The sequence below is a fragment of the Ananas comosus genome, linkage group 22, assembly GCF_001540865.1.
Source record: "Ananas comosus cultivar F153 linkage group 22, ASM154086v1, whole genome shotgun sequence".
In the NCBI taxonomy this organism is placed as follows: Eukaryota; Viridiplantae; Streptophyta; class Magnoliopsida; order Poales; family Bromeliaceae; genus Ananas; species Ananas comosus.
Genome location: NC_033642.1, coordinates 2,072,421 through 2,095,909, shown reverse-complemented (window position 1 = coordinate 2,095,909; position 23,489 = coordinate 2,072,421). Strand labels below are relative to the sequence as shown.

General features: G+C 33.4%; 2 protein-coding genes and 1 long non-coding RNA gene across 4 annotated transcripts in view; 2 read left to right on the top strand and 1 right to left on the bottom strand.

The window, feature by feature from the left end:
* The window catches only part of LOC109726956, a 2,733-nt gene extending 1,867 nt beyond the window's left edge, over window positions 1–866 (bottom strand). Inside the window, exons 1-2 of the long non-coding RNA XR_002220661.1 lie at window positions 469–866; window positions 294–378 (exon numbers count right to left, since the gene is read on the bottom strand). This is a non-coding gene — a long non-coding RNA (uncharacterized LOC109726956). The remainder of the gene's footprint in view (window positions 1–293; window positions 379–468) is intronic.
* On the top strand, window positions 3,490–6,648 carry LOC109726955 (probable receptor-like protein kinase At1g80640). The gene is made up of 10 exons (XM_020256781.1): window positions 3,490–3,964; window positions 4,274–4,441; window positions 4,537–4,784; window positions 4,876–5,008; window positions 5,102–5,165; window positions 5,266–5,362; window positions 5,458–5,560; window positions 5,661–5,779; window positions 5,868–5,957; window positions 6,209–6,648. The coding sequence occupies exons 1-10, from the start codon at window positions 3,733–3,735 to the stop codon at window positions 6,362–6,364; spliced, it is 1,410 nt and encodes a 469-aa protein (XP_020112370.1). The 5' UTR covers window positions 3,490–3,732; the 3' UTR covers window positions 6,365–6,648.
* Window positions 15,712–20,957, top strand: LOC109727033 (endoribonuclease Dicer homolog 4-like). Of its 2 annotated transcripts, none has more exons than XM_020256894.1 (8): window positions 15,712–15,922; window positions 16,050–16,227; window positions 16,778–16,888; window positions 19,365–19,400; window positions 19,555–19,627; window positions 20,391–20,455; window positions 20,566–20,706; window positions 20,799–20,957. In XM_020256894.1, exons 1-8 carry the CDS (start codon window positions 15,846–15,848, stop codon window positions 20,940–20,942), a joined length of 825 nt encoding a protein of 274 aa, XP_020112483.1. In that variant the 5' UTR covers window positions 15,712–15,845; the 3' UTR covers window positions 20,943–20,957. The 2 variants fall into 2 exon arrangements, with proteins under 2 accessions (XP_020112483.1, XP_020112482.1); XM_020256893.1 differs by having other exon boundaries at window positions 15,716–15,922; window positions 19,260–19,400.

The following is a 23,489-nucleotide window of genomic DNA, read 5'->3' as shown; positions in this document are numbered from 1 at the left end:
ATACATTCTAAACTACCTGGAGTACTCGTCTCGAAGAAACTGCGACAGTACAATTTTCTAACGGCTCCTAAAGCTAAATCAGGTAGTTAACTGGTGACAGGCCCAAATCGTAGATTTTCTCCTAAGTCAAATCCAAGTCTAACAAGTATCAATTATCATCACTCACTAAGCATGCTCCCAATTCAGGTTTTTAATATACTAATCCATGAATTTGAGCTACCTCATTTAGTGTTCAACGACAAAGCATACAAGTCGACTAATATGTACTTAGAGGCAAAAACCGATGAACCCACCTCTCAAGCAACTCCTGGCAGCGAAGAAAGTGGCCCGGATCCAAAATGATCCCTCGCTGGTCCGTCGAAGTCCCCGGTTCTCCTGCTGCGAAGAAGTAAACCCAATTACACTCAAAATCACGAAATCTGCCCAGAAAACAGCAGCGAAGAAAGCGTTAAATCCGACCAAGCTAACCTTATCCAAATTCAGCAAACAAGGGTCCTGAAGCTTCGTCTTGAAGTAGAGAAGAAATCCATAGAGGAATGAGAGATTACCCACCTCAACCAGCGACTCCAATTCCGACACGGCGTCGAGAACGACGAAAACACTCCCTCGCCCGGCCTCCTCGCTAAACTACGGCGACGCACGTATGCTCGGACGGCTCCGTGGCGCGACGTCGACGTCGATCCGAGCTCCACGGCAACTCCACCCGAGCTCGAGCTCTCCACCTTGCCCACGAGCTAAATTAAGGAGGGATAGAGAGAGAAGGCTAATTAGTTTTCAATGGGTTGAGTTGATAAGTATCAGGAGGGAGTTGGTGAGGTACTTATCCACCAACTCAAAAGATTTTTTTTTTTTTTTTTTTTTCCTCACCAACTCAAAAGCTAAGGATACTACACTCACCGTATTGACAAAAAATAAATAAAATAAACACAGTTTTGGGCTTAGACACGGATGAAAAAATTAGGCATTTGGTTTTGTTATTCTTGTGTAATAAAAATTCACAAAATCGCAATTTTTTTAATGTGCAATTTCATTTCTCAATTTATGAAGCTATATTAATTGGTATCATTTTTTGAATGTATGTATCATTTATCTATCAATTTCTACATTTTAATTGATTAGTTCTTTGGATCATGCTAATTTAGCACCTTAGGATTCGGGCCAAATTTGAGGTGGGCCTGTTTTATGTTTGACTCACTAATTTTGGGCTAAAGCCTGTTTCGACGAACTTAAATTCGCAGCCGCAGACCCAATCTGTTTAATGTGGCTCATCGATTAAATCGGTCGAGTTCGAGTCGAGTCGAGATCGTTGGACTTACCTTAGTGTCCAAATGGATGTGGGTTGAGTAAAACATATCAATCTGGTCAAGGTGATGTTCAAGTTTGGGGTGGCTCAACCCGAGTCTAACTCGGTCTAAGCCCTAGCCCTAGACCCAACCTGTTTAACGTGGCCGATCGATTAAATTGGTCGAGTTCGAGTCAATATCCATCGACTTACCATTGTGTCAAATTGGATTTACAAATCTAATTTTGAGTAAAGTCGATCAATCTGATATGCATGTATCAAAAGTTGTTTTATCAATATTATTTTTCTTTTTAAATCTCAATATCTTTTTATAGCTAAACAAATATGAAATCCCCCCAAAAAATTCCTCACCATTTACACACCATTCACATATGCTCACTCCTAGTTAGATCTTATTTTTTTGGGGTCAATTACATATAGGTTCTTACAAATATAGTGAATTGCAGATATATTTCTATAAAGTTCAACTTTCATAAGTTATTACTATAAAAGTTCTAATGTTTTCAGATATATCTCTACCGTTAGAATCCGTTAGAAAAATTTAGTTAACCATAGGTTAAATACTTTACCCGGATTAATTTTTGACATTTTTATCCATCTTATATTATACTGTTATAATTTTTGAAAGAACATATTTGTGATGGCAAAATTGAAAATATAAACAGTTTTCTAACGGTTCTCTAACGGTAACAAACCAGAGGGACTATCTGAAAACGTTAGGACTTTTGCAAGAATAACTTATAAAAGTTGAACTTTACAGGAATATATTTATAATTCACTATATTTGCGGGGACCTGTATTCAATTAACCCTATTTTTTTTGAATGATACCATCAAATGCACGAAGCTTACTCATTGGTCATTGCCGACCCATGCATTAATGAGAATAAGCTCCAAGCTCCGAAGAAAATTCCAAGAAAAAGCTTTGAGACTCTCCATTGAATATAAGTATTAAATTATAATTTAACATGATACATAAGAGAAAGTACTAAATATAATATTAAAAATATTATTCTATAATAGTTTAAGCTTTTAGAGGAATCGATTCTTTTACATTGTGTAACATTCCTCGACATCTTGGGTATTTTGAAACTAGTTCATGAAATTTATTATTTACAATATTTGAACCCCAAAATTCAATTCTTAGAAAAGAACATCAAAACATAATGGTCTCCATAACTTCTTTTTAAAAAGTAAAAAAAAAAGATAGAAACTACATCTTAGCTGGAATTTCACATAAGAATCTATGTCTAAATGCCATATAGATTGAAGAGATGTATGATATATATTCTTTTTTTGGAATGTGAATGCAGCATTATTTTCCTTTTTATTACTCTACCAAACTAGCTTGCCAACCCACAAAATGTCCACATTGGTTAAACTATTAAAATAAAGAATAAAGTGGTCCATAGTGATGAGGTCTACATATATTTATTTTTTCAGCCAATAATAATACCATTATATATTTCTAAAAATACTATTTTTATACATTATTCATATATTAAACACTAAGTAAAAGTGTATAATTAGTTTATACACACACTCTTAACATTTTAGAGACTCAAACTTTTTCCACAACGAGTGGCAAAGGGCTTGATGATTGGTATCCGAGATCTCAAATTCGAATTCTAGTTGATTCATATTTCCAGCTAAGTTTATTTCTAAATGAAATAAACGAAGCGGGTAGCGTGCTACCTATCTCTCTCTCAAAAAAAAAAAAATCCACAACAAATCATTCTTACCTTTCTTTTTTTAACAACGCTTGCAGGTCGATTAAACTTTCTTATAGAATGCATATAAACTCTTCTATTTAGTGAAGATATTTGATAGTGCAGTTAGCTAAGAACCCCATAGTTGGTTCATACTCTTATTTTCTTTTGAATTTTTGTATACTCTCTCTCTCTCTCTCTCTCTCTCTCTCTCTCTATTTTGTCCTTCTGCCCCACTAATTTTCTTGTCTCCTGGCAATCTTTATTGGCAGCTGCCACCTGACTGTGCAGTCTTCCCCCTCATCTGCATCTTCATCTTCATCTGCCCCCACAAAGTTTGAAAGTGCTTTCCTTGTAGTCCCTGCAACTGTCCTTGTCCCTTCCCCACCACCCCTGTTTTTTTTCTCATTTCCTTTTTTTTTTGAGCCCAAAAAACCAAAGCCTCAAAAGGTACATACATCCAATTCAAAAAGAGTAGCTCCCCTCTGCCCCCACTACACAAGAGATAGGGAGAGAGAGTAATTAAGAGAGAGAGAGAGAGAGAGAGAGAGAGAGAGAAATTCAAATCAAAAGGCATCAACCAACCCAGATTCAAATTGTGTGCTTGTTCCCATGCTCATCATTCACTATTTTTACTCCCTCCCCACTTCATAAGAGAGAGAGAGAGAGAGATTTGCTTAAGCTTCTCTTTGAACTTTATCAGGGACAGGAGAGTGAGACCATGAATCCAACATCATCATCATCATCATCTCCCTTCCTATCTCTTGTGATTTGGGTCTTCTTCTTCTTCTTCTTCTTCTTCCTACAAGCTCCCACCAATGCAAGAGAACTACCTCCCATGTCCTCTCCACTCCATTCTCCCTTCCCATCACCTCTACCCACTCTCATTCTCCCCTCCTCTCAAAGCCTACCCATCTCTGCATCTCCCTCACCTGCAACACCACCTTCTACAGGTAAGAAGTTACTCAGATTCCCATCATAACTTCATCTTGGATTTGACTTTGGGGTGCTTAATTTAAGATTTGGAGGGCACTTTTCGTATAAAGATTGAAATTTGGTGGAAAAAATTGTACCTTTTTTTCCTCTTTTTTTTGTCCTGCTTACTTTTGTGATTGTATTCGAAGGTTTGCCCTTTTAATCTTTACAATTGCTTCATTTTTTTTGACCCAAGATTTGATTTTAACAGAAATTTAAGGAAAACCATAACTGTAATTTAGCTTAAGAAACCAAAATTTTCATTTTTTTTTGTTTTCTGAGTGTAGTGATGCAGATCATTGTGGAAAAACACCACCATTACCACAAAGAACTAATGGTGGCAACAGTTCTATCTTCTATTGCCATTTTTATGATAATTATATCCGCGTTTTGCGCCTGGATCTTGTGGAGGAGAACTACTCAAACAGCTGATTCCAAAGACATCCAAAGCTCAGGTTTATTTCATCACATATATTCCCAATTAACCTCAATTGTTTCCGCAAATTGGGTGTAGGGATTTAGTTCATTTTGCCGATTTAAAATGCCGCAGATTCTACTATGGGATTAGCTTTAGGACCAATCTTGAACAAGTTGAATTCATTAAAGACGAGCAAGAAAGGATTTTTGGCAATGGTTGAGTACTCGACGTTGGAGTCGGCGACGAATAACTTCTCCGAGAGCAATGTGTTGGGTGAAGGGGGATTCGGGTGTGTGTACAAAGCTTCATTTGATGGGGGACTTCTCGCGGCCGTAAAGAAGTTGGATCATGGTGGGCAGGAGTGTGTGAGAGAATTTGAGGTGAAATTCGTAGATTAATAAGTTGCTGCTCAATCCATTAACATGATTTGATCTGCACTTTCACATCTTCATTTGTAATTCTCTCTTGTAGAATGAAGTGGACTTACTCGGAAGAATTCGGCACCCGAACGTAGTTTCCCTTTTGGGCTATTGCGTTCACGAAGGAAAGCGGCTGCTCGTCTACGAATTCATGCAAAATGGATCTTTGGAATCACAACTGCACGGTATCATTCTTCGCGTAGTTTAATCACTGGGCTTTTGGTACCTTTTTCTGGAGTGATTTAAAGATTGTAAAAGAGCATAACTAATCTCCGTAGGGGCGTCTCGTGGATCGCATTTAAGTTGGCACCTCCGCATGAAAATCGCACTCGATACCGCGAGGTTCGCATCAGGAATTGGTTTCGTTTTCGAATTTGGTGTTAAATGATTACTTTGTTTCTACTAACTAGCTTTTTTTTTGGGGGGTTTAATTTTTGAGTAGAGGACTAGAATATCTTCATGAGCACTGCAATCCACCTGTGATTCATAGAGACCTAAAATCCTCTAACATACTTCTAGACGCCGACTATAATGCTAGGGTAAATTCGATTCGTCCCGAATCTATCTCAAACTCTTTCAATTTTATTTCGGCTAAATCAATTCGAAGAGTAATCAAATGCTGTCCATGATGCAGATTTCAGATTTCGGGCTTGCGGTGAATGCTGTCGGTCCAAGCAAAGAAAATGTTAAACTTTCGGGCACGGTCGGTTATGTCGCTCCCGAGTATCTATTAGACGGTATATCATGTCCATTTCTTTTCCTTTTTCTGCGCTGTAAATTATGATAACATGTGAAGTATATCAAATTGGGTAATTTGCGACTGGTTTAAATTTTCAGGTAAATTAACTGAGAAGAGCGATGTTTATGCTTTCGGAGTAGTTCTTCTCGAGCTACTGGTGGGAAGAAAACCAGTGGAAAAGACGGAACCGTCTTTGCCGCAATCTATTGTAACATGGGTATGCTTTTTTCTTCTTTTTTTGGGAACTGTGTTTCTAATTGAACTCCTTTTGATGGATTGTTTCGCGAATTCGTTTATGTGTGTAGGCCATGCCTCAGCTTACCGACAGATCAAAGCTTCCTAACATTGTCGACCCCGTGATCAGAAACAAAATGGATCTGAAACACTTATACCAGGTATAAATCGCGAAACTCTAGTCTCATTTCTTTGTTCTAACATTTGAACCGCGAAGCTCCATCAATTTCTCTCAAACCAGATACAGAAACCATTAACTTTTTTTTGCTTTTTTTTTCAAATCAAACAACGCATTAAATGAGGGATGTGCACATGATTTTCAGTTGGAGAGTTGTCCCCACATTTTGCCTATAAACTTTTTCCGGACTTACCTGATCGAAAATGTGTGGTTTTCTTTTAAAAATTCTTTTAGGTTGCAGCTGTAGCTGTGTTGTGCGTGCAACCGGAACCGAGTTATCGGCCATTAATAACCGATGTCCTTCATTCTCTCATTCCTCTGGTGCCCACTGAGCTTGGGGGGACACTTAGGGTCGTCGACTCATCGCCTTTGAACCCGAAAGCCTTATAATCACTGAGCACTATACAAGTTGGCACGATAGTGACTCGATCAAAGTTGTCGACAAGTGGTGCGAAATTTTTCATGGTTCAGAGTGTTTAACTAAATTCTGGTGTTTTAGTTCATGGATCTTCGCTTCCGGGTGCTGTTGTAAAAATCAATGACTCTGCAATTTTGTTCTTGATGAGTAATTTATTGTATAGTTTCAGAGTTTTTCGGGCATCTTGACTTTATAATCTGAAATGGATTGGAGTGTTTGGTTGAACTCTTGAAATAAGAAGCAGTTTCTGTTGAAATTAGGGATCAAAATTATGCGGTTATAGCATCTAATTACCTTCATTTTATTTCTGAAATTAATACGATAAATCATTTTGTCGGTGAAACTTACTGTTCTTATATGAAATCACTTGAGAAAATTTCTGATGTGCAACATTATCCAGTTAGTGTATATTAAAACAAGTGTGTTTTCTTAAACTTAATCTAAATTTGCTATTAGAGTATACTTTTGGAAGATCTTTAGCTATCAACATAGCTAATGTATGGAACCTCTTGGTTCCGCGTCGCTTTTGATTTCGTAGAATTATTCTTAAAAAAAAAAAGAAAAAGAAGGAACATCATAGTGTGTATTTAGGTAAGAAATTAAGATCATCTTAAGCTTTCTAACCTCTCTTTAGTGAGAAGCAAGTGGAAAATTTATTAGGTGATTGAAATAAACCTCTTCTTATCACAACCTAGTTATTAGGTGATTGAAAGTTTATTAGGTGATTGAAATAAACCTCATCTTATCCAACACACCAATGGAGATGGTATTGCTCTTCTTTCATCAAAACCTAGTTTGTATGCTCCAAAGATTGCATCATACACTGTGAAAAAGCATGAGAAAAAAATATTTTAGTTGTTTCCGTATGTAATATTATGTTGCACATACCGTAATAAGTCGATTACGATATATTTTTTGTAGTTCTACCGAAAATTTTCGTATGTAATATTATGTTGCACATACCGCAATGAATCGATTACGATATATTTTCTGTAGTTCTACCGAAAAACGGAGAAGCCTATCTCTATACATTTTCACCCAAATTTTATTTTACGATATATTTTCTGTAGTTCTACCGAAAAACGGAGAAGCCTATCTCTATACATTTTCACCCAAATTTTATTTTACGATATATTTTCTGTAGTTCTACCGAAAAATGGAGAAGCCTATCTCTATACACTCTCACCCAAATTTTATTTTTTCTCTGAATACTAAATAGACTCTTATTGTTTATGTTTGAGGTTGAATTTTGAGATCTCAATGCTAAAAATAATAAAGAATGTGTCATATATTCCATAATCTGAGCATTCTTTCACTATAGGCCAATAAAAAAAGCTAAAATGAAACCAAGAGCTTCAAAATCAAAAAACACCAAATTGGAGCTGCTTCCATTAATACTGTTAGAAGTTGCTAAGAGAATATGATTTTCTTATAATAGGATTGTTTAATTAATACTTTATTTGCCAACACTATGTGTCCACAGTGTTAAATTATATGAAATAGTCGTCTTTCTTTATAAGCTTAAGTTGGCCGGGGATGGTGATTTTATATTTTTATATTTAACACTTCTCTTTCGTTTGGGCTTGAGATTTTTTAATAGAGTCGTGACGTGTATTTGAATCAAATAGAAGGATATTTCTATTTTAACACTCTTTCTCGTATTTAGGCTCGAGATTTTTTAATAGCTCGCGACTTTTAAATGGATTTATATATGTCATATATTTGAGTTAAATAGAAGAAAATCAATTATACCATAGGTTTGACGGAACTCGAATTACAGATCTCTTCTTATACGAAATAACCACTTATCTTTAAAAACTTAAATTGTCAGAGAATAATAATTTTAATATTTATATTCAACACTCTTCCTTACGTTTGGACTTGAGATATCTTGATATGATGTTCAAAACATGAACTTGAATTAATAGGAGAAAATTAATAATACTGGGAATATGATCGAACTCTAACTAAGAACCTCCTAATTTGATGCTTCGTTACCCGAAAAAATCAATTTAATAAAAAACAAATCTAGAAATATATATTAACACATGTAATATTCACCCTAACTGCTTTTCCCACCCAAAAAAAAAACTTTTGTGAGGTACCGAGGTACAAAACAAATGGCAAGCATCGTTTCTTTCTTTCTTTCTCCTCCTCCTGCTATTCTTTGGATTGGGGATAAGGGGTGGAATAACCTCTTATCCCCTTTTATACCCAAACGTTAATTTTTTACTCAAGAATAATAGTTTTCGGGTATCTGAAATAAGCTGGTATAACTATCCCCACTAATATATCTATTTTCTATATATAATTACTCACTATTTTGAAGTTTTTAGTGCAATAGTCTCCCTTTAAAATTTTATTTTAAAAATAAACCTGTTAAATTTTTATTTATAAATATAGTCTTATAAAAGCGGTTAATGATTTACCGCTTTTAAAAGTGGTGAACCATTCACCGCTTTCTTTTTTTTTCTCACTTTTTTTTTATAATTCTACGATGATAAAAGCGGTGAACCATTCACCGCTTTTATAATTTTTCTACTCTTAAACAGAAGTTATAAATTCGGTGAATCATTCACCGAATTTAAAGGTCTATTTTTATAATTATTTTTTTAAGGAAATTATTTTTACAATTATAAAAATCGATAAGATTAGTTATAAAAAAAATTTCACTATTTTTCTTATTCCACATTATCTATCCAAACGCAATTTTTCTTATCTCCGAAAATAACCTAATTTTTATCCCAACACTATTTTTCTTATCTCCATATTTGTACCTACTTCTGTAATAGCCAGTTCGTATTTATATCCGAATCAAACGGTGCCTTAAGTTTGCCTGCCAGTCCTTGTTAACCCAAAAAGTCAGAAGCACGCAAGAATCGAACGGCCGTCTGCATAACAACCACTGATTAAGCCAGTAGCCAGCCAGCATTGTGACTTATGCTCCAGGGAAAAATACAAACCAGGTTGGTGAGATGTCAAAGGAGAGAAGAACCCTGTCGGTGGGCAACCTAAGACAAGACAGGAAGTAAAGAACTAACTCACTCTGACCACTTAGTAATACATAGGTTGATGATGATCACTATATATATATATATATATATATATATATATATATAGAGTAGGGCTAGAATATTTGTAAAAGTATTATGGGGGTGATACTTGTGTGTTTCTAGCCTTTGGATGGAGAAATGTGAGGTTGAGATGATGGTGATAGGTGGTGGTAGGTGGAATAGTGTTTAATTCAAGGGCTATTAATAATCAAAAAGTAGATCCAATGGCTTAAAACCTAATAGCACCATGATGGTAATACTTGTAAAAGTATCATAGCTCAACTCTCTCTCTCTCTCTCTCTCTCTCTCTCTCTCTCTCTCTCTCTCTCTCTCTCTCTCTCTCTCTCTCTATATATATATATATATATAGTTGAGCTAGAATACTTGTAAAAGTATTATATGAGTGGTGCTTTTGAGTTTTTAGCCATTGGATGGAGAGATGTGAGGTTGAGATGATGGTGGTAGGTGGTGGTAGGTGGAATAGTGTTTGATCCAAGGACTATTAATAATCAAGGAGTAGATCCAATGGCTAAAAACCTAATAGTATCATGGAGGTAATACTTGTAAAAGTATTCTAGCTCAATTCTATATATATATATATATATTATTGCATGTATTGTGGGACTAAAATATCAATGAAATAATAATCCATGTGAGTGTGCTGTACCCCATGTGGACATTTATTTGCATGTTCATTCCATGCATGGGACATGGTTGTTTTGTTTTTTTTTTTTTTTGGAGTAGATGGTGTTTGGTGCATTAACTAGTACTGTTTTGGACTAATTACAACTTACAAGTACAAGAGAGGTGATCACTGATCAGCTTTGTTTGAAACTACAAATTATATAATATAAAATTAAATAGAGTCCGACCGGGATACTATCGATAGCACCAAGCACTTAGTGCTACCGAATTTTCCGTCGTTAGATTTAAACCTTTGATTATTTTCACCCGTTAGATTATACTATTCAACCAACAACTTGCTCAACCCTATAAGGCCTATATCATTCTAATCGTATATTTTTTCATCCAAAGATCGGAAATCTAATAGCACCAACAGCTTGGTGCTATTCATAGCATTCCAGCCTAATTCAATTAAATATTGTGATTTTTTATGTAAAGAATATTACGTCGCGTAAATCACATTTTTTAGATTATATTTTTTTTCCAACTCTTTTTTATTTACTAGTGTTAGATAATCTCTGATACCGAAGAGACCCTTAATTAGACTTACTCATATTAATATCATTATTTTTATTAGGTTGAATTTTATTTTGTCATTATGTATTTAAAAAGTTGCACTCAACTACTCTATGGTTTTATCTTTATTTTTAATCCAAAAAATTTACTATTAAATATGATAACAAATTAAGTGAATTTTTTAATAACCTCATGGTGCTTTAGTAAAATGAGCTAAACTATAGGATAGTGTAATTTCTAAATTAACCACAGAATCGAAAAGTAAAAATGAGCTAAACCTCAGGGGGCCAAGTGAAGTTTACCCTTTTTTTTTAGTTTTAATTACACTATACTACACTGTATTTTGCAAGTTTTTATTTTCTTTTTTTCACTTTCTACACTTTTTTTTTTTTTTTTTTACAAATGTACCACTCAACTATCCATTTTTTCAATCCCTACATGGTAAAGCATAAACCAATTATTTTATATAAAAGATGTTAAAAAATATTAATTGAAAGTAGCTGTGCATATATTCAACTCGTTTGAACAAGAAAATTACAAAATATAAAAAGTTGAAAATAACTTGATAAAACTTTTCATTGAATCCATCATGAAGATTTACTTTACATTCTTTTCACTATTTAGCCAGTGTCTTCTAATAAAGTTGTTAAATTTTACCTAAAATAATATATTTGTTACCAGTAATATATATATATAGGCAAGAAAAAAATAATTGAAGGATATTTATGAGAAAAAAATTATACAAGATAGAAAAATAAAAATAAATTTAAAATACAAGAAAGAGATTGATAAAATATAATAATATTTCAAACATGACTCGATTGTAATTTGATCCAGCCAGTCTCTCGCAATTTCGAACACGACTCGGCCCAAACCGATATCCTGCCATTTCAAACGTGACTCGATCCAACTTGATCTCCCGCAATAAAACAAGATGCTGGTCACTTTAAGTCGACATATGATACTTTTTAGTCAACAAACTCTAATGTATTATAATTTTTAGATTGAATTAAATTATTGTAATGAATTTCTTCAGTCAAATTTAGTTGATTAAATAGTAATGTATCGACGATATAGTATTACGAGTAAGCGCCTCGCACAACGATGTGAAAGTTTAGGTCAATTCACAAGCCCTAGTTTCTGCAAATCATCCAATATCAAGCAAATGCCATGTCTAAGCCCAAAGATTTTTCTAAAATAAGTCCAGGGCCACAAAAGTAGTCAAATCGTTTGCTTTTGGCCTTGATATCCAACGTGGTAGTCATTCATATCCAACGTATCAGTATTTAATCAATTAAATTCGAGTGTGGGATATAATTATAATAATTTAAAAAAATTTGAGTCAGAAATTATAATAAATTAAAATTTTAAGATAAGGTTCATGGACATTAAAGTTTGAGGACCAAAAGGGCAAATTGACCAACAAATAAATTGAAAAAATACTAAATTATAGAAAATTTCTTATAATACCGGTATTTTCACTTTTCCTTCTTAACTTTCAAAAATCTATATTTTACCCCTTAACATTTCAAGTTGTTGCATTTAATCCCTCCTCCGTCAGGGTTCTATCATTATTCCGTCTATTTTTTATAATTTATAAAAAATATTAAAAAAATTATGTTTTAAGGTATTTTGATCATTTTGCCCTCTCTATTAATGCTATACCCCCTGAGAATATTTCAGAAATTTAAAAGAGGTAAATGTAGATTTTTAAAAATTTGAGAGGACTAGTAAAAAAAAAAAATATTTACAGAAAAATTTTCTATAATTTAACTAAAAATATATTTATACAAGTCAACTTTTCTATTTTATAGACATTCGAAACCAAATAGTTTACAGCACAAAAGAGAGCCCAAAATTAATATGGTCCAGTAAAATAAGTTACAAACCTCGAAATAAAAAGCCCAATAACAAAATAAATCAACCCAAACCAAATTTAGACATTTCAGTTTAAACCTGTTTTGAATTTTTTGTGACTTTTTGGTAAGCTCAGGTTTAAATATTTACAAATTCTAAATTTTTAGTTTTGGTTTGAGAAACCGCAAAGGGCCTTTATGCAAAACTGAGAGTTACTAGGCGTTAACATGAAATTTTCACCTTATCAAAATAAACACTTTTATTATTTGTTCTCTGTGTATAAATTCTTGCAAATCTTTTTGAATGAAACTAAAGTTTTAAAAGCAACACAAATGATTACCATATTAACCAACTTTGTCATCTTCTTAATATCTTAGTTTCTTCTAATGAAGTATTAACATGAATTATATAAATTTTATTACAAATTTAAAATTTTAAAATTATTTAAATAAGTTGTTTTTTATTTTTGGATTATGTTTGATATAACTGGTAATCCTTAATCACGTAATGGTCTCTTTGTTTGGTGCTAAGTGATATTTCCGTTGAAAATGACTTTCAGTTGAATTGAGATTCAGACGAAAATTACAACTTTCACAGTAGCACGTGAGAAAATTTTTAAAAAATACAATAGCTAATGTTTTATTTTATTTTATTTTATTTTTTGTAATTGACTTCGACACCATTCAACGTGAAAGAGAGTTACGATGTTTTGAAAAATAGAGTTATGGATAAATTTAATTTATGATTAATCAAACAATAAATCTAGGCATTTGTGATCGAAAAGATCTTTTCTTTTCTCCACTCTTGCTGAAACAAACATGTCTTAAAAGTTAATTTTCCATTTATTTTGTGACTTTACTCACAAATCTAAACATTGGCTATATATGTCACTATGGGAGCTTCTTGTAAAAAGGTTTCTCTATAATAACTACTTTATATAAAAATAACAACATCTAATTAAATATTTTAAAGTATCAATAAAAATTTTAATATCATTTTAATTTAAAATTAATAAATTGTTTGTAGTTTTTATATCATTTTAATTTAAAATTAAAAAATCACATGCACTTTAGCCCCATTCTCAATTATATCCCTATATTAAAAATTGTATCATGTACCCTTATTTTAAATAGATACAAAAGTTTGGAATAACTGTTTAACTTAACTATAAAGCTTTATAAAAAATGAGTTGAGAAATAAATTTACTCGTAATTAATGCAATAGAATTATATAAATTAAATTAAATTATTCAATAAGCTCTCAATTTTCATGGTATTAACAAAATAGAAGATCTTTTTATCTAACTTTTTATCTACGTTTTGAGTTACAAATTAGAGATAAATGTTGAAATTTGATAAAAAAATATGATGTTAAGTAACTTTTTACAATCTAATTTTTATGCCAAAATTTTGAACCAAAGTATCATTTTGTGCCTTTTCGAGTTTCCTTGCTCACAAAGGAAAGCATAAACCTTGCGCACCAAGGAAAGCATAAAGGGGGAGAAATTATTGCTTGCATCTTTTTATTCAAAATTAGTATATCTTAAATTATTATGTAAAAGGGTCTAGTTCTTTGTTTGGATATTAGAGATTGAATTTGTGACTCTGAAAAGGTTATTGGCGTTAGTGTTTATTTCAGCACTAAAGTTACGGGATCACACGTAAATGATGAAATTTTCACTGAATTATATGAAAATTGGCCTTTGACTTTCATAAATAGGAGGCAAAGTCGAGTTTGTGAAACTCACAAATTTCTTGCTTCATGACATTCTGCTTTCAAATAATCCCTTAATCCAATTAGAAATTTTATTTGGGATTACAGAATAATAATGCACTATATTTTATTTAGAGTGAATATTTTGAATTGAGATATTGTTTGCAAGGCAAATTACACTATGTACATTGAGAAAATAGAATTTACTTGTTTGTTTAGGTGAGTAGCACCAAGTGCGTGTGTTGTAATAAGTTAGTTAATATATGTTTTTACGATTTTATCTGCAAACGGAGAAGCATATTTTCAAACTTATTTTTATGAAAATGTGCTCAAGTATGAAAAAGCTAATTTATGAATTTATGGAGAATATTAGTCATTAATGAATTGTATTTTAAATTTTATAAAATATTATCTTTTTATATTATTAATGTATTAGTAATTTTATATAATATTTTCACAATCCATGTGTAAACTTATTAAATTTTCCATACTATAATATGGATGCATCAATAAATATATAAGGGGGTTTGGTATATTTTAAAGTGGTTCCTCTACAATTATTTTAAGGTTGTGATCTTACAACTTGGCCCATCTAAGGGCCAACTTGTAAGAAAAAGTCCCATTATTTTTTTTTGAACTAAAACTCAAAAAGAGTTGGATAAACCCTTTTGGTCCATTAGATGGGGGTTTAAAAATTACAACCCTCCAAGATTGTAGGTTTAGTGTTTTTCTATTTTAAAGTTTAGAAGACTAGATACATAATATCTATTAATTTATAAAAAAATATGGACATATATATAATTATACCAAGATAAATGCTAAATCTACAACAATCAGAGGTGTACACCCAATGATCTAGAATTCATCCTATTCATTTAAATTTTTGGTGATAAAAAAAAAACCTTTGATAAGACTCGTAGAAATAGCATGATTCTCAAATGATCAAACTAGATTGTAATTCTAGTACTACTCTTATACTAAAGACAATGACAAAAATAGTCTTATTTCAAAAAACAAAACTATTCAAAAAGATTTAGAATGGGTTTATTTCGCTGAAGTTGGAAGAAGCCACATCTGTGAGTTTCAACTGTACGCCTGATCTTCAATTTTACTATGGTATAGGAGAAAGTCGCGTTTTTACATCATACACGAAGTCGGGACCGATGCTTACAGGTTGTACACTTTCAACTGCTTTCCATGTCTAATTCTTCGAATTTATCGATCTCCTCCAAATATTCGCACTTGCAGTTCGGCAAGATAAGAAATTTCGTGTTGGAGGTCGTGTAAACTAAACACTTTCTAAGATACATTTCAAAAAATAAAGGGGCTAGCAATATAATACCCTTACTTCATAGGACATATGTGCAATTGTTCTAAAATAGAAGACAAAAAAGTTAAAGAGGCGATTTCAAAAAAGTAAATATGAGAGGGGGTTCCGATACTTTTTTCACGTAAGAGATTCTCAAAATCGACCTCAACCCCGTACGGTCGCTCTCGTGCGCTCCTCCTTTTTCTTCGTCGAGTCTCCTCCCACTTCGAGGCGAAGTCTCTCCCAAGTCCACCTCTCTCTCTCTCTCTCTCTCTCTCTCTCCTCCTCGTCCTCCTCGTCCTCCTCCTCCTCCTCTCCGCCATGGGCGAGAGCTCGAGCTCGAGCTCGAGCTCAGGAGCTCCGACCCCCGTCAAGGATCCGCGGACGATCGCTAGGAAGTAAGTGTTCCCTCCCCACTCCACCGATTTTCTCCCTTTTTTTTTTGGTTTTGGTGATTTTTGGAGCTTTTTTTGATCGTGATCGGATCGGATTGGATCGGGGGATGCGGGGGTGGGGGGTATGAAGGTACCAGTTGGAGCTGTGCAAGAGGGCGGTGGAGAAGAACACGATCGTGTACCTGGGCACGGGGTGTGGGAAGACGCACATCGCGGTGCTGCTCATGTACGAGCTCGGGCACCTCATTCGCAAGCCGAGCAAGCAGGTCTGCGTCTTCCTCGCTCCCACCGTCCCCCTCGTTCGACAGGTGCGTCACGCGATTTCCCCCACCATTTTTTGTGCTAGGAGGTCGCTCGCTAATGGCGATGTTTGTGCAGGGTTAGTTACCCTGGGGCTTGTTTTAAAAGCTACCATGTAGTGAGGGTTATGGACCTCACTTTGATTATATAGAGCATATGTATTGTAGGGAGTTTACATCGCTTTCACATGGTTTCAGTATTACTTGTGCGAAAATGGGATTGGAGTAGACGACTTGATGCGGCAAAGAAAATCGCTATTTGCTAGTTTTGCATGTATGATGAAGAAAATTTGCAAGCAATTCTGCGAGCGTAATGAGTGTTAGAAAGTGAAAAAGTGAAGCTTGGTGTGAAAGATGGTCTAGATGGCGTGATTGAAAGTGGGCAATCCTTCATTATTCTAGCATTTCTAAATAATGTATTTCTGTTTAGTGGTTCTAATACTTGATAATATTCTTTGAAATTTCATCTTAGTCATTGCATATTATTCAAGATAACAGAGCTTTATCGTAGTTAACTGGATCTCATTATGAGAAGAAGTAACCTCCTATATTTCTGCAGCAAGCCATGGTAATTGAAAATTCCACTGATTTCAAAGTTCGGTGCTACCATGGGCACAGTAAGAATTTAAAGGACCATGATGATTGGAACATGGAGATTGAACTATCTGAGGTACGCCATGCTTTAGATATGAGCAAGTGCCAAATATTGTTTAATAACCTGTACTCTTGTGATATTAAGTACGTTCAAATTATTAGTTGTGGATAGCTATTTATTTGTGGCATGCAAAATCAAGTTACTTCTATTATGCATTAGTACCGAACATATTTATGAAATGGAAAAAATTTCACTTGAATGCTTTTTAAACTGCCGTTCTCCTTTTCTCATTAAATCAGCAAGCACCATATTTATGCTTAGCTATTAATAGGTTTTCAACACCCATGATCTTTAGTTATAATCTCTATGTTTTATTAGTGTTTACTTATTGAGTAACAATTAGCTTATCTGACTTTGTTTGAAATGTATGTTTTATTATGAATTTAGCTACAAGCAGCATAATAAATGATAAAGGGATTCTAAAGAGGGCTAATCAGCATAATGTATGATAAAGGAATTCTAAAGGGCGAAAATGAAGAAACATTAGATGCACATGAAAAGAAAACTTATAACCAATTTGATTAGAGCAATTTGCGAGTAGTATAAATAAAGGAAGTTATAGCTTATCATGACTAATCATGTCATAAGAGAGAAATATTGAAAAGTACTCAGGTTAGGGCAGTTGAATGTAAAATGAGCATGCTTGGCAACCTCTAGATGGCCGTTTGTTGAGAAATGAGCATGTTATTGTAGTCTTTAGTTGGTTGTATCGCAGAATGGACAAAGGAAGATATGACATCGTTTTCTCTCTGTCTAAAATGCTATATTGATAAGCAAAATGAATTTTTAAAAATCCTGCTTTCACTTGATCCTGACGTAATCCCCAATCAGATAGCTAAGAAGAATATAAAATTGATCCGCTTTCAAGTCTTTAATGCTCTCGAGTCTAATTGAAAAGTTTATATATAATGCTCTCCAAAGTCTGGGAAATTCTAGAGCAGTAAAATGCGGATTCAAAAATTGTTTTGTTTTCCTTCCACAAATAGTTGAAATGTTGAACCAAATATTATGAGGTGCTTGTTTCATTGTAGTTGAACAGAAGTTGAATGGCATGGATTTTAATGATAATTGAAATTGAAGCTTGATATCAAGGAGTTAAAGTGCCCATCGGCACGGACTATATCCACCGTGCCAACAAAATATCAGTATGCTATAGTTCTCGTGTCGATGGCACAACTCAAAACCTTTTTTAAATTAGTAAGTAATTTTCTCAATAAAGTTCAAAAGATTTGATAAAAATACATAATAAGTAATTAGAATATTTTGTTGCTCAAGAAAATAAATATTTCATATTTTTCATGCCATAATGTGTTGGCACATATGTATTTTTTGTGATTTGCACGCCTCGGTACGGCCCAGCATGCACAGTGTCGTTCCGTGCCGGCGTGTTTTCTGCACGACCCTGTGCTACGACACTTAAATCCTTGCTTGATATATGGCATTTAGTTTGCTTTGCATATTAAACCAGAATGATTGGCTAGCTTTGGTCCTATTCGTTTGGATTGTGTCGACGTGGATCTGGTGGGATGAACTGCTTTCGATCTCATCTAATTTGACTTGATTAGACTGTATTATCATTGATTGAACCAATTCAATCTACTTTAGTTGGACTAGCTTGGGTGTTGTTGCCAGCCTTTGATGAGCACCAGAAACCCAGAGATTTCCACTTTGTGTCACTGGGAGTGCAAGTGAATATTTCCCCTTTTTCTGAAATATGTTTTATTGGAGATTGCATATATTACTCGCACAATTACGCCACAACAAAAGATGGCACTCCTCTCACATAAGCTCCAGTTTTAAGCCTGAATTTCAATCAATAAATAAGTCCTTGTGTCAGAGCTGAATGATGCCTTAGGACATTCTTTCAGCTACTGCCAGTTTGTCATCATTTTATTCTATGTGTTATTCATATCATGCTTAGAAAAACGTCCCATGTATTTGTGCTTATGGGTGCATAAATTTTGCTCCAGACAAGTTCAACATACTGAATAAATTTTGACTATCTTTTCCTGAAATGGTGTTCTTGAAAGGAACAAATGTGATAGAACAAGAATGGTATGCTGGAGACATTAGATTATCGTGAGCAAACCTAGATTTTCAATCTCCGTTAGTAGAATTGAAGTTTCTCCACTTGCTTGAAAGAATTATCCTCGTCATCGTGATTGATAGACCTGAATGACTAAATGACTACACTTTGGAACTTGAATGTCGATACCTATGTAATCATGGATTCATGACATTGATGGGTGAAGGAGGTCTGTTCAAATTATGTGTGCAGATTGGTTATAGCTTACCGTTTACCAATTGTCTCTTACTATTTTGTGTAGTACAGTCTATTGCCTTTTCTGTTGGTATGCTGGCAGATTGACATTTCTTTACCCCACAGGTGCTTGTTATGACCCCACAAATATTGCTACATAATTTGAGGCATTGTTTTATCAGGATGGATTTGATTGTGCTTCTTATTTTTGACGAGTGTCATCATGCACAGGCGCAGACGAGGCATCCATATGCACAAATAATGAAGGTATTTGTACAAAAATCCAAATAAAAGAACAGACATTGACAAAATACCCTACGGTGCTTAATATCTTTCTTGTAAAAAATTTAGATGAAGGACAGATATCATATTAGAAATGCAATATTTTTTGTCATAGAATTCTCTCTTAATAACTTTTCAGGAATTTTATAAAACCAATGGCATGAAAGTTCCTCGTATATTTGGTATGACTGCATCACCTATCATTGGAAAAGGTAACCGAAAGTGCTGTGGCAGTGTCTAACTCCTTGTTTGAGAGTCTGTTGTTTTCTTGTCTATAACCTGTCATGCTCTATTGTTTTGAATTTTATAAGGTATTGACCTATTTTTTAATTTTATCATTAATCAATTTGAGTTTTTAATACCATTCATTAACCATTTCTCTTATATGTCAGTATATAATATGACAGAATTTATATTAAATCATGGCTTAAAAGCTTAATGATTGGTTTAGCCAGTTAATTGTGGTTCACCCTTTCTTTTCAAGCTTAAATCTTAGCGCTTATGCCTTATGGCCCTTTTCCTACAAGGAGAACAAAGAGGGGACCAGAGTTATGTCAACCTTGTTGATCTAGGTCATGAAGTTTGCAAATTCAATTTAGTTCCTTACATAGGATGAGAAGAAAATGTTGCTTTATTCTGTTGCATGTCTAGCTGCTATTTGTTTGGTGTTCTTCTTAATGCTTTACTGCTGTTAACTTGTATATTTCACTATTCATTTATCACTCGAGGTTGATTTTCCCTTTTCTTCTAATTGGATGAATCTAAATTTTGAGGGCATAGCATTTACACCATTTTCTAATAGCTTTGGCATTATCTGTTGAAAGCATAAATTTGCAAGTATCTTTGCTAGTATATTTGTTTTGTCCAGACTCTGATTGCTTTGCTAGCTTTTGTTGCATTTCTTTCTTTTTTTTTTGTCTTCAAAATTTGGGTTTTTTTTACTCCATTATTCATTTTGTGGTATATGCTTCCCAGGTGGGTCCAACCAATTGACTTACACAAAATGCATCAATAGTCTTGAGAGTTTGCTTCATGCTGAGGTTTGAATTAAATGCCAAAATAAGTGAAAACATTGGTTAGGGATGAAGATTTTGAGGTTATATATGTTTTGTATTTTAAAGTTCCATGAAATTCTCTTATCATTGTGTAGGTCTGCACAGTTGATAATCTTGAACTTGAAAGTATAATTGCTTCTCCAGATCTTGAGGTCTACTCTTATGGCCCCATTGTTCATACTTCTTCGAGTCTTATTGTTACTTGCAGTGAGAAACTTGAGAAGCTGAAAGTCCAGGTTGTTTCCTTGTTTATATGTCTAAGGATGAGCTGTATTTCTCTTCCCAGCCAGGAATAGCATATTTATGTGTTTATTTATGATCCAAGCAGTGCATGTCCCTGCTAAGGGAGAATTTATGTGATTTCAAGGATCAACAAAAGAAAATGAAGTTTCTGTTGGGGTTGCACGACAATCTGTTGTTCTGTTTGCAAAGTGTTGGTCTTTGCGGGGCTCTTCAAGTGAGTGATATTTGATATTGCAATTGTTTTCATATTTGGAAGCTCTTATACATAGCAATGCTTACTTTTACGGAGCAAGGTAGCATTTTATTCCATTGAAGAAAACCTAAGGCGCTTAAACGTTGCGGGTTAATTATTGTTGTTTTTTTCTAGATTTTCTCATTTGTTATTTTTGAGTTTTCATTTGTTGCGAATTATTATATATTTGCTTCCTGAGAGTTCATATTAGATTGCTTGCTGTGTGGGAGTATATTGCAGATTTTCTGAAAATAATTTACTATCTTATTTATCTGTGACCTATACTTAACCACTGACTTTTTTCTTGTTAAACCAAACATCAATTATGAATCATGCTTCAGTAATGAAATCAGTCACTCCACTACAAATTTGGCTTCACTTTCATTTGTGTTGGAGAACATTATCTTATATTCTATATGATTGTGCTGTCCATAATTGTTGTCTGCTGGTATCTGCTTGTAACAATTATGCATGTTTTAGGTTTTGTACATATGTGCTATTCAATGTTTTTTTGGTCATGTATAGTTCTCTCCATGGGAAAGCTGGCCCCTTTTTTGGTCCCTTGTTTTGATTAAAAGTTTAAAGCCATCTTTATCCTCTCCTGCTACCTATGCTTTCATTGGTTTTGTGTAAATTCTTAACAAAAGATGCTCATGGAGTAAGAAAGCTAAGGCTCCACTGAAGATCGCTGTGAGTGTTGTAAATCTAGTTATATCCTTTTTTATGTAAATAAAACTTGGAGGAGGTGAGGTCATGCGGTTGCAGAATGGAGAAGGGAGGAAGATAGGGTTCAATATAACAAAAGGTGAACAAAATTTATAGAGAGGTAGGATTGCCTTTGCCGCCCCATTTTGCCTGTGTCGTACCATGCCAAGGCCATTCCGGCATGTGGCATGGGGTCATGCCAATACTGTATTGACAAAATAGCTTTTGTTGCATTTTTTGGGAACTTTTTGAGTTTTTTTGATGTAAAAGTTTTACAAAAGTTTTTTTTATACTTAAAATATATAGATGTAAATCAACTAACGTTTGGAGCAATTAGTAAGTTTTCTTGCATAATAAGACTAACTTTTAGTGAAAAAAATAAGAAGATTTCCTCCAATTTTTTTTACATTTTATATCTAGTGAATCTACGCATGGTAGTGTTTTCCTATAATTTTTATCTAATTATGACTTTGGTTTTGGTTTTATGCATGTATTTTCATAATATATATAAAATGATTCTTTTAGTTTTTAAGATGTTTATGATTATATTCTTAGAAATTATGTAAGATAAATGCATAAAATATTTTTATATCCATAAGACATATTAAAATACTCTAAACAACTAATTTTTCTTAAAAATTAATAAAAAAGCGCAACCCGAAGTGAACAATATTTTGTAGAGTGAACAAAATTTATAGAGAGGTAGGATTGCTTTTGTCGCCCCATTCTGCCTGTGTCGTACCATGCCAAGGCCATTCCGGCATGTGGCATGGTGTCATGCCAATACTGTATTGACAAAATAGCTTTTGTTGCATTTTTTGGGAACTTTTTGAGTTTTTTTGATGTAGAAGTTCTACAAAAGTTTTTTTCATACTTAAAATATATAGATGTAAATCAACTAACATTTGGAGCAATTAGTAAGTTTTCTTGCATAATAAGACTAACTTTTAGTGAAAAAAAAAAAAGTAGATTTCCTCCAATTTCTTTACATTTTATATCTAGTGAATCTACACATGGTAGTGTTTTCCTATAAATTTTTTTCTAATTATGACTTTGGTTTTGGTTTTATGCATGTATTTTCATAATGTATATAAAATGATTTGTTTAGTTTTTAAGATGTTTATGATTATATTCTTAGAAATTATGTAAGATAAATGCATAAAATATTTGTATATCCATAAGACATATTAAAATACTCTAAACAACTAATTTTTCTTAAAAATTAATAAAAAAGCGCAACCCGAAGTGAACAATATTTTGTAGAGTGAACAAAATTTATAGAGAGGTAGGATTGCTTTTGTCGCCCCATTCTGCCTGTGTCGTACCATGCCAAGGCCATTCCGGCATGTGGCATGGTGTCATGCCAATACTGTATTGACAAAATAGCTTTTGTTGCATTTTTTGGGAACTTTTTGAGTTTTTTTGATGTAGAAGTTCTACAAAAGTTTTTTTCATACTTAAAATATATAGATGTAAATCAACTAACATTTGGAGCAATTAGTAAGTTTTCTTGCATAATAAGACTAACTTTTAGTGAAAAAAAAAAAAGTAGATTTCCTCCAATTTCTTTACATTTTATATCTAGTGAATCTACACATGGTAGTGTTTTCCTATAAATTTTTATCTAATTATGACTTTGGTTTTGGTTTTATGCATGTATTTTCATAATATATATAAAATGATTCTTTTAGTTTTTAAGATGTTTATGATTATATTCTTAGAAATTATGTAAGATAAATGCATAAAATATTTTTATATCCATAAGACATATTAAAATACTCTAAACAACTAATTTTTCTTAAAAATTAATAAAAAAGCGTGACCCGAAGTGAACAATAT